We start from the raw sequence: 12,022 nt of genomic DNA on the forward strand, positions 1-12,022 counted from the left end.
AGATAACATTAAGCAGATAAGCACAAGCAAGATAACGGTCAGCTGATAAGGGAAAGGTACAGACTTTCTCTTAAATGTCTTCTTTATTTTCTTCTGAATGCTGTTGCTGTACGAAAATAGATTTGTAAATATATATTTTAGTAGCCTACGTGTGAAAGGTCACCAGCACCCACCGGTCATATATATATATATATATACCTGGTTGATGGGGTTCTGGGAGTTCTTCTACTCCCCAAGCCCGGCCCGAGGCCAGGCTTGACTTGTGAGAGTTTGGTCCACCAGGCTGTTGCTTGGAGCGGCCCGCAGGCCCACATACCCACCACAGCCTGGTACCCCAAGACCACTCCACCCACATATTATCTCCCTCTATCCATATAGTATTGTAATACATATGTACACCCCACCCTGCCAACACGACAGCTGTACAGTGAAGGAAGACTAGAGGAGGTATGACCACGGCATACAAAATACCTTTAGGGAAAAAGACACTATGGACAGGAACAACTTTCAATTGAGGTATAATAGAACAATAGTCTATAACAATATAATAGAACACCAGTGTCTGTGGTGTAGTGGTAAGACACTCGCCTGGCGTTCCGCGAGCGCTTTGTCATGGGTTCGTGTCCTGGCCGGGGAGGATTTACTTGGCGCAATTCCTTAACTGTAGCCTCTGTTTAACGCAACAGTAAAATGTGTACTTGGTTGTAACAACGATTCTTCGCGGCGGGGATCGTATTCCAGGGACCTGCCCGAAACGCTACGCGTACTAGTGGCTCTACAAGAATGTAACTCTTGTATATATCTCGAAAAAAAACTACTTGAACTGAACAGTGATAACAATAATACCCACATTATCATTCAGCCAAACATTTTAAGTGATGGTTACTGAACCTGACGACCGTGAAGCAAGCTATCGGCTCTTCTGGACCTTGACACGACGAATGGCAGACTGTCTGAGGCAGAGTTCACTGAGAATGAATCAGTAAATGGAGCACGTCCAACAACTCACTGAGAATGACTCAGTCTACCATCACCTCCCTAGCTAATAACAACACTTAGTGCCTTCACCTTCCCTGCTGGACTTGTACTTGTTAAAGAGTATACTATTGTCATTGTTGACGTGTTTGTTTAGTCTTTGCGTGGTAGTTGTACGAGAATTTAAAATTTGTTCATCTGTATAATTAAGATACAAAATATCTGGTTCACTCATGGACCAAGCATAGCATTCAGCACGGTAGTGTGTAAGATATTAGAACAGAGCTAAGGGCGAGTATGACGATATAAGGAGCCGTCGTTACAATCATTGAGAAGCTTGTAAGGAGTGGAGAGCTTGTCTCCACACTTGCCAGGTAGTAGTCTGGGTCTGAGTGGCAACCCAAAGACCTATAAAAGAATACCAGTCCTCCAATGCCTGCTTGACCCAGCTCTAGCTAGGCCCACTAGCCAGTTTATTCAGTCGGGTCCCAGTGAATCGTGTTTTACCCCTATACCTCCAGAAAAAGAAGTATGCTGATCCCAAGAGCTACAGCCGCCGGGTAGACTCAACATGAAAGGAAACGAGGTCTATAAAGATTTTCATGTACGACAAACACATCGGTGGTAAACCCAGACAAGTTTGGTCTTGCTTCTACCCCAGCAGGTGTCTAGATGAACCTGCTAACAGAACATCTGGGTACAAGAAAACACACACTCATCTGTGTGGAAGGGGAGGGAGAGAGAAAGAGGCAAACCGACCAAGCCAAGTTTTAATAATCATTCTTGATACTCTGTGCAGAAGAGTGCAGGGGGTCTATGCTTCAGTGTTCCCTTCATGGCATTGTACCCAGTCCATGTGTGTTTCTTAACTTTGAACTCAGCATCAGCTTAGTTTCAGGGTTCTCTGGTGCTCTGTGAAGACTTAACGGCCACCAGAATTAACTCCGAGGTCAGTGGGTACCCTTCAGCTGGTATGTCATCTTTTAAGACAGTCCTCTACCTTAACAGTCCTTTGGAACTTTTCAACATGCTGAGGCCTTGGCACTGAGGCTTAAGATACATCCACTTGCAGTCCATGTGCAGCGTTGTTCGGGCAATCAGGTGCTGGGCAGGCTACTGATGTCAAGAGTTCGAGTAAATTGTTTCTTATTTATTTCTGTTAATCCATATGAATTTAATCCATGACTGAACTTTGACATACTTTCCATGCAGTACTGTATTTTCATATTTTTGGGGGAAGACAAAGCATATGTATATACAGTATACTTAAGGCTTTTATTGAGATTCTCCCAAGGTCAAACTACTGACCCTCCTCAGGCTGCAATCCCACAACAGTTGCCTAACTTCCAGGTACCTATTTACTACTAGGTGAAACGTCCCCCCATCATTTGTCCCACCAGGTAATCACACTCTGGATTTTCAATTGCGAGTAGAAAGTAAGTATTGTAATTATCAAAAGGCGGCACCAAACCGGGAAGGTTATATAGCACTTGCGAGTAGAAAACGAAGCCTGATTCTGCTGTGTGCAGTTTCCCAGGTATGACTAGGTGTTTGTTGACCAAGATGACCCCCCCCTCCCCACTTTGCTGTCTTGACCATGCCTCTTGTTGGGTTCAAGATCTGTTTCACCCTCTACTGTGTGACATTGGTAATCTGATCATCATCTTGGGTGGACCAACACTAATTTTATTAAGTGATGCCTCACTAGCAAGCAGGCTTGCACCCAGTTTATGTACTTGCGGTTCCTGGCATTTGCCGGTGGAGAGTAAGTGGTCTCCCTCATTTTTTGTTTAGGCTTTAGTCCTCGTACCATACGAGAGATGGGAGTCCTGGGGGAAGGGAGGGAGAAAGGTGTGTGTCCTTGCTCCGATATCAAGCCGAAATATTCCAGGTTTTGTAGGGTTATGGTAATTGAACATTAATCACAGACATCATCAAGTGCATAGCAACTCGTAGTAAAATAGAGTACAATGATTAACATTAAAACTTTGTGTTAGAGAATAAATGCCACACTGGTCCATGTGGGAGTCAGTGCCATGAGGTCCATGTTTACATATGTTTACGGGGAACCCCGGAACGTTTAGTCGGGAACACATGGAGAGACTGAAGTGTTTAAGTGCTGAAGTATGGCACATGGCAAAACACCACTACCTATTGATGATTCCAAAGATCATCGTCCCCATAGTCGAGTTTCCTTCTGGTCTGATCAACCAGGCTATCTGATGCAGCTGCTCACAGCCTGACATACAAGTAACACTGGTTGATCAGATATCCTTTGAAGGTGTTTGTAGAGTTCTGTTTTGAACACAGAGAGGTCAGCCTGTTATGCCCCGTATCTTTTATAAAATTGTTACGATTCATTTATTCATCTCCATCCGTTCTCTGCAATCAAAATGTTAGAATTTTCAACAGGTAAATAAATATTTGCACCAAAATTAAATTGTAATATATTTTATTTTTACAAAAGAGAGGAACAGAAGAGGTACCATGTATAAATATTTACATGTATTTGTGAGGGTAAGGTTTTTCCATGAGTTTTTGTATATAAAGAAATAAAAACATACAGTACAATTCTTCCTGAATTGCTGTACTTACAAAACTAAAATCTAGTTATTTCTCTTTCCTAATATTCTAGTTATAGAATGATAGATGCACAAAATACTGTTGTGGTCACCGGTTGCAACTTGAGAGAGAGAGAGAGTGCAGTTTACACCTGTGGTGTTCCTCACCACACAGTATGGTTACATCAACACCATATATATATTTCTACATAAGAATATGTCAGCATCACCACCCCAGGCACGTGTCACACTAATGCTGTGTGCAAATCTTGCTCCCGTTATCAACACACACTGTTTTACCAGAGGTGTACTTTATGCACCTATTTCACACACACAAGCCATGTCATATCACATATTAAATATATAAAATATGCATTTTTTTATGTATTATACAGTTTAGAAGTCTAGTAGCATGACACACTTTAATTAAATTGTTGGAAAATACTGTAAATCCTTATTTAGAAACAATTATTGAAGTGCAATACTAAAATAATATTTTTTAATCCAGACAAAATGAGTGCTTCCAAAAGTTCTGGAGGAAAAGTAATCACAATATAATGCAATTTGAATCATAAAAGAATTCTTTCCAGATACAGTATCACATTCCTAAACTGAATTCAGATTTTGATCATTTAAAGTCATATATTTACTTCTGTGGCAAAATAAATTTATGGAAAATACAACTGACATATATCTCTGGTACATAACTTCAAGCAGTCTCATACACAAACTACTACATTTTCTAGTGTACAAAAATAATATAACATTTGTGCTTCCATCAATCACTGTGTTTTGCATTCCTCTCCACGAGCAGTAGAGCACGAAGCCCTGGAGCGAGTGGTGATGCTTGACGACCTCACACTTTGAGAACGTCTACTGCTGGCTCGGATAGGACTGTTGGGGTTTAATGATTTGAGAGGTCCGCCATCCTAATAACAAGACAAACAAGACATGTAATCATTATCTAGTATGAAAGCAAGAAAGCAACATATCTTGAGGTTATCTTGAGATGATTTCGGAGCTTTTTAGTGTACCCGCGGCCCGGTCCTTGACCAGGCCTCCACCCCCAGGAAGCAGCCCGTGACAGCCGACTAACACCCAGGTACCTAATTTACTGCTAGGTAACAGGGGCATAGGGTGAAAGAAACTCTGCCCATTGTTTCTCGCCGGCGCCTGGGATCGAACCCAGGACCACAGGATCACAAGTCCAGCGTGCTGTCCGCTCGGCCGACCGGCTCCCTTTATACTTTAAGTTACTAAGTAAGTACTTCATAAAATGCTGTTGGAACTCAGGAACTAGGATCTCTTGTTGTACACTACCAGTTTTAGAGATACACTACAATAATTAAAGATCCAAGGCCATTATTCTACAATTACTGAATATATCAAGTCCCAAAGAGTGAAATAAAAATGCTAAGTCTTCTACTAATAATTACCTGTAATTCTATTTAATTGTCCATATAAATTCAATGTCTGCCAAGAGTATAAGATCTAGTGGCTGCAACACTTACAATATCACTCCATACCCATTACCATATTTCCACAGTTACAGCAAGGTCTGCAAATGGAAAAGGATGGAAAAAGGAAAGAGACTAGTAGCTGCAACATAACAGCAAGAGTGGAATAATGTCTCACTGCACCATGAAAATAATATGGCAAAGGTATTTTGTTATCAATATCACCACCCACCATACTCCAATAATTCAACACTATCTTAAAAATAATCCACAGCAACAAGAAATAAAAATACAGGTTAGTATTCCAACCTACCCTCTTGAATAACACATCATATCTTGAGATGATTTTCATATGTTGCCGTCAAAATCCTGGATGACAAAATATGCTGTCCAGTGCTATAAATCATAGTGGCTCACAAACAACTATATTTTCTATGTGTGAGGCCATCACTTAGGTTAGGGCAACTTAGTGTATCAAATTACACAACATTTTCTGTTTGTTGTGATAACTCAAGAGGATGAGCTAAGTATTCATGCTGACCATTTTAAAATAATATTGCCAATACAGAATACAGTAGGTATGTATATTCTTACATAAAGGGGCTGAATTAATTACCTGCTTGATAGGGTTCTGAGAGTTGTTCTACTCCCCAATCCCAGCTCAAGGCCAGGCTCGACTTGAGAGCTTGGTCAAATGGGCTGTTCCTTGGAGCAGACTGCATACCCACCACAGCTCGGTTGGTCCGGCACTTCTTGAAGAAGACTACTGTACTGTATCTAGTTTTCTCTTGATGTCCACGGTTGTTCCGGCAATATTTCTTAAACTCGCAGGGAGGATGTTGAACAACCGTGGACCTCTGATGTTTATACAGTGTTCTTTGGTTGTGCCTATGGCACCTCTGCTCTTCACTGGTTCTATTTTGCATTTTCTTCCACATCGATCACTCCAGTATGTTGTTATTTTACTGTGCAGATTTGGGACCTGGCCCTCCAGTATTTTCCAAGTGTATATTTAATATCTCTCTTGTCTCCTTTCTTGCGAGTACATTTCGAGAGCTTTGAGACAATCCCAATAATTTAGGTACTTTATCTCGTCTATGTGTGCCATATATGTTCTCTGTATTCCTTCTATTTCAGCAATCTCTCCTGCTTTGAAAGGGAAAGTGAGTACTGAGCAGTACTTAAGACAGGACAACACAAGTGATTTGAATAGTAAAACCATTGTAATGGAATCCCTGGATTTGAAAGTTCTCGTAATCCATCCTATAATTTTTCTGGCTGACGCAATATTTGCTTGGTTATGCTTCCTAAACGTTAGGTCGTCAGACATTATTCCCAAATCCTTTACATGCTGCTTTCCTACTATGGGCAGATTTGACTGTGTTTTGTACCCTGTATTATGTTTAAGGTCCTCATTTTTAGCATATTTGAGCACCTGAAATTTATCACTGTTAAACATCATGTTATTTTCTGCTGCCCAGCCGAAAGCTTTATTAATATCTTCTTGTAGTTTTTCAATGTCTTCAGCAGAGATAATTTTCATGCTGATTTTGTGTCATCTGCAAAGGATGATATGAAGCTGTGACTTCAAAGTGTATCTATAATTTTTTTTCTATAATTGATTTTTGTCTATAACTGATATGAAAATAAGGAAAAGTAGTATTGCAAGGACTGTACCCTGAGGAATAGCTATTAACTGCGCATGGACTCAATTTTATATGGTTGACTGTTACTCTTTGTGTTCTGTTTGACAGAAAACCGAGTATCCAGCGTCCTACTTTACCAGTTGTTTCCATTGACCTCATTTTGTGTGCTATCACTCCATGGTCACATTTATCAAATGCCTTTGCAAAGTCCGTGTAAATCACACCTGCATTCTGTTTTTCTTCTAATGCCTCAGTGACTTTGTGATAGTGGTCAAGTAGTTGTGAGAGGCACGATCTTTCCACTCTAAATCCATGTTGGCCTGGGTTGAGGTGGTCATTGGTCTCCATGAATCTAGTGACCTGACTCCTAATCACTCTCTCAAATACTTTTATTATGTGGGACGTTAGTGCAACTGGTCTATAATTCTTTGCCAATGGTTTGCTCCCTCCCTTGTGTAGTAGGGCTATGTCTGCTGATTTAAGTGCATCTGGTATCTGCCCCATGTCTAAGCTCTTCCTCCACACTATACCGAGTCTCTGTGCTACTGGCACTTTGCATTTTTTTTATAAATACTGAATTGAATTCCATGAGTCTAGACCCGGGGGGCTGAGTGCATGGGCATGTTGTCAATTTCTCTGTCAAAATCTGCCACACTCGTGTTTATGTCAGTTATATTTACAGGGGGTTCGGATATCACGCATAAAGAAGTTGTCTGGATCTTCCAATTTCATGCTATTTATTGGAGTGCTAAACATGTCCTCATACTGTTTTTTTAAGGATTTCACTAATTTCTTTGTCATCCTCCGTGTATGAACCTTCACTTGTATGAATAGGTCCAATACTGGCAGTGGTTTTTGCTTTTAATTTTGCATATGTGAAGAAATATTTTGGATTTTTCTTTATTTCTTGAATTGCTTTCTGTTCTAGTTGCCTTTCTCCAATTTGATATGAATGCTTCAGTTTCCCTGTTTAAAGTATTCCTTCTTTGTATGGAAAGTCGTGTCTGCTGAAGCATTTCTGTTATTTATTTTTTCTACTTCTGTAATGTCGTCTGCATTCTCTTTCTGGTTTTCCTCAAAGGAACATGTTTCACACAGACTTTATATGCCTCGGAAGTCAGTTTTTCTATTCCCAGTGTAGAAGTTGTATTACTTAAAACAGTTTCCCACTGAATGTTTGAAAGTTGCCTGTCTACTTTTTTGAAAGTTTTCTACCAGTCTATCCTTTTATTATTAACATTGAATTTACTAAATAAACCCTCTCGCTTGATCATTGTTTTAGGTCTATTCTGAGTATTGATGGTAGTTTGCACTTGAATGAGCGTGTGATCTGAGTATGTGGTATCTGAGATCATAATGTCCCTGATTATGTCTTCATTGTTTGTGAAGACCAGATCAAGAATATTTTCGTTCCTAGTTGGCTCTGATATCTGCTGGTTGAGTGAAAATTTGTCATGGAATCTAAGTAATTCCCTAAGCTGTGTTTGGTTATGTTCAGATAGATTTCCTGTTATAATATTATAGTTTGCTATTCTCCATCTTAGACTAGGCAGGTTCAAGTCACCTAGGAGGATAATATCAGGTACAGTATTGGGTTTGCAAAATTATCACCTTGAGGTTACCTTGAGGTGTTTCCAGGGCTTAGCGTCTCCGCGGCCCGGTCGTCGACCAGGCCTCCTCGTTGCTGGACTGGTCAACCAGGTTGTTGGACGCGGCTGCTCGCAGCCTGACGTATGAGTCACAGCCTGGTTGATCAGCTATCCTTTGGAGGTGCTTATCGAGTTCTCTCTTGAACACTGTGAGGGGTCGGCCAGTTATGCCCCTTATGTGTAGTGGAAGTGTGTTGAATAGTCTCAGGCCTCTGATCTTGATAGAGTTCTCTCTCAGAGTACCTGTTGCACCTCTGCTTTTTAACCCTTAAACTGCGCATGGCGTATATATACGCCCTGAGTAATTGTCCCATGGTGCGCATGGTGTATATATACGCCATAGGGTGCCAGGCCTGATTCAAATGGCCAGCGGCTACATGGGGTTCACAGTAGCTTCCTCAGGGCTCTTGTAAACAGATGCCATTTTAAAAAAAAATCGTGGGCAATATTCTCAAGTGTGAGAGGCACAATGCTGTTGGAGCAACCAAGGCCGGCGCACGCAGCATGAGCGAACAGCATTGATGTTCAGCTTGTGACCACAGCATCGCCGAAAAATGTCAAAATAAATATATAATTGTTATTATTTAGCGATGACAATATTACAGATGACCCATGACTGTGATATAAATAACCAGGGTTGTGATAATAGCAGGATTGTTGTAATAATTAGTGCTGTGGGAGGAGTGATGCTGAGAGACGGAGGGAGACAGCATCGTTTACTGACTGTGTGGCCACCTGTTATTGTTTGCATTCACCATACCAGGTCAGTGGTTCTCTATGATGAACACAAATGTAGATACTTATATATAATGTGTGTATTAGTGTAATAACAGCAAAAGGATTATGCTGGGAGGAGCCATATGGGTGACGGAGGTGACGTCGTCTGCACGATTTGTCTAGCTGTTTAGAGGGTGGCCACTATGCTCTTTGGGCGCACTACAAGCTTAGGTGTACAGTTACGGTGCATAAAACATGTAGATATTTATATATAATATGTGTATATAGGGTAATAACACTGCAAAAGGTATTGTTGGGGGAGAAAGTTTAGTGCGTGTGACCTTGAAAGAGTGAGGGAGCCGCCAGCTGGCTGTGTGTATAGCGACGACTCTTAGTGCCTGAACTAACTATATCAGCTTAGCTGTACAGTTGTGGTGAACAAAATATACACATACTTATATATAACGTCTGTATATAGTGTAATAACACCACAAACGGTATTGTTGGGGGAGAAAGTTTAGTGCGTGTGTTGAGGGAGTGGCAGTGAGTGGCTGGCTGGTGTGTGGCGGTAACTCCTCGTTGCTTTTCGACTCTCAATACCAACTTAGTGGCTCGTTATGGTGACCAAAACATGCCAATACTTATATATAACCTGTGTATAGAGTGTAATAGCAGCAAAACTATTTGTTTATAGTTTTATAAACATAATAATTGAATCACTAATATGCACATCATACTTTTAAGTATAGCGATTATTAACCACTTTTATTATATAAATATATTACAATACACACTATTGAATAATATTACTGCAAAAAAAACTAAGAAAAAATCAATCGGAGACATTGAAACAATTAGGTAATAATATCTTTGTGGCAACTCCCATCTGTCAACGCGGGTGACGCTGACCGGGTCTGACGACCGCTCTGTCAACGCCCACTTTTTGCCAGACTTCCTCGGCCAATTGCGCCCAAAATATGTCACCTACGATTTTTTTTTATTTTTTCCGTGCTCAGGGGACACAAATTAACATGTTTAGAAGACGAAAAAATTTTTTTGAATTTTTTTTTTTCTTGCGCACAGGGGTGTAAATGTCCCAAGGACCCCTGAGCAGTGTAAGGGTTAAGAGGGGTATTCTGCACATCCTGTCATGTCTTCTGGTCTCATGTGATGTTATTTCTGTGTGTAGGTTTGGGACCAGCCCCTCTACTATTTTCCATGTGTAAATAATTATGTATCTCTCCCATCTGCACTCAAGAGAATACACTTAGGCTTTTTAGTCAGTCCCAATAGTTTAGATGTTTTACCGAGTGGTTTCTAGCAGTAAAGGATTTCTGCATGCTCTTCAGATCAGCAATTTTTCCAGCTTTGAAAGGGGCTGTCATTGTGCAGCAGTACTCCACTCTAGAGAGCACTAGCGTCTTGTAAAGTATCATCATCAGTACAGCATCTCTAGTGTGAAAGGTTCTTGTTATCCAACCTGTCATTTTTCTTGCTGTTGTGACGGTTACTATATTGTGTTCTTTAAAGGTAAGGTCTTCCGACATGAGTACACCCAGATCCTTTACATTACCTTTCCGTTCTATGTTGTGATTTGACTGCTTTTTGTACGTGGTTTCTGTTTTTATATTTTCCTTTTTTCCATAGCACATGAGCTGGAACTTATCTTCGTTAAACACCATATTTTCTGTAGCCCATAGAAAGACCTGATCTACATCTGACTGGAGGTTTGCCGTGTCCTCTATGTTGTCTACTCTTATAAAAATCCTAGTGGCAACTGCAAAGTGCTATACAGTGCTATAGATTGTGTCCTTGTCTATGTCCGATATGAGGATGAGAAAAAGTACTGGAGCAAGCACAGTATCTGGGGGACTGAACTCTTCACGGTTGATGAACTGTGAAGAGCGATTTTATTTTATTGACTTTTACACATTGGGTTCTGTTAGTCAGGAAATTGTAGATCCATCTGCCTATTTTTCCGGTAAGTCCTTTTGAATGCATTTTATGTACAATAACACCATGGTCACATTTGTCAAAGGCTTTTGCAAAATCTGTGTAAATTACATCAACGTTTTGCTTGTCTTCCATGACATTTAATGCCATGTCATAGTGGTGCTTAGTGGTTCAGCAACTGTGACAGGCAAGAGCACCCTGTTCTGAAACCATGTTGTCCTGGGTTATGGAGATGCTGTGATTCCATGTATTTTGTGATCTTACTTCTTAGCACTCTCTCAAAGATTTTTATGATGTGCGATATTAGCGCTATCGGTCTGTAATTTTTTGCCTCTGCCTTATTTCCTACTTTATGAAGTGGTGCTATCTCTGCTGTTTTTAGTATGTCTACTTTCAAGTGTGGTCTAGAACAGACACTTGCGAGATACTGTACCAACTCTCAGTGCGCTCAACTCACACCATTGCTCGCCAAAGTATCACCTCCATACTTCTGTATACTCGACCAAATATATATATATTATCTTAGTGTTTGTGTTTATTGTCACCATACTTTACGTAACAATAGAACCGTTACATTAACGCCAGTATCTAGGATTTGTCTCCAAAGAATGTGAATCAAGGTTATTCTCTAGTTTGTTTATCTGTTCTGTGAATTCCTCAGCTGTTTGAAAATTGAGGCAAACAGCCAGCAGTTTGTAGATTAGAATAATAACCAAGTTTATTTTCTCAGTTTTACTCCGAGTACTTTTACCACCTCATTTGTAGAGTTAAGGAGCTCCGAGCAAACAAGGTCTTCCCTAATATACAGACCATGTGTCCTATTCACCCTATCTGACCTATTAATTTATATAATTAAGAATACATGTCTATACATAAAAGTGTAGACATCCAGCCAAGTCATAACAAAACAAGCCAATACATAATTAATCTTCAATTTGCCCGGCCGGATGTGCATGCTACGAGGACACACATTCATGGTCCAGCTCATAAACTGAAAGAATGCACTATGATGCAAGACATGCGTGATTCACCTCACATGCTGAATGAATGTGCTATTAGGCCAA

General features: G+C 40.5%; 1 protein-coding gene across 9 annotated transcripts in view; it reads right to left on the minus strand.

Moving 5' to 3' along the window:
- Nucleotides 1–3,410: 3,410 nt before the first annotated feature.
- Nucleotides 3,411–12,022, minus strand: part of LOC123771607 (centromere protein F) — a 155,047-nt gene continuing 146,435 nt past the window's right edge. For 8 of the 9 annotated variants that reach the window (XM_069313434.1, XM_069313433.1, XM_069313432.1 and 5 more), the window contains one exon: nt 3,411–4,465. In XM_069313434.1, the coding sequence (XP_069169535.1) occupies nt 4,319–4,465 (147 nt within the window). In that variant the 3' untranslated portion in view covers nt 3,411–4,318. Of the gene's footprint in view, nt 4,466–4,972; nt 5,095–12,022 lie in introns of all 9 variants that reach the window. The other variant, XR_011224712.1, reaches the window with a different exon arrangement.

The sequence above is a fragment of the Procambarus clarkii genome, chromosome 75, assembly GCF_040958095.1.
Source record: "Procambarus clarkii isolate CNS0578487 chromosome 75, FALCON_Pclarkii_2.0, whole genome shotgun sequence".
In the NCBI taxonomy this organism is placed as follows: domain Eukaryota; kingdom Metazoa; phylum Arthropoda; class Malacostraca; order Decapoda; family Cambaridae; genus Procambarus; species Procambarus clarkii.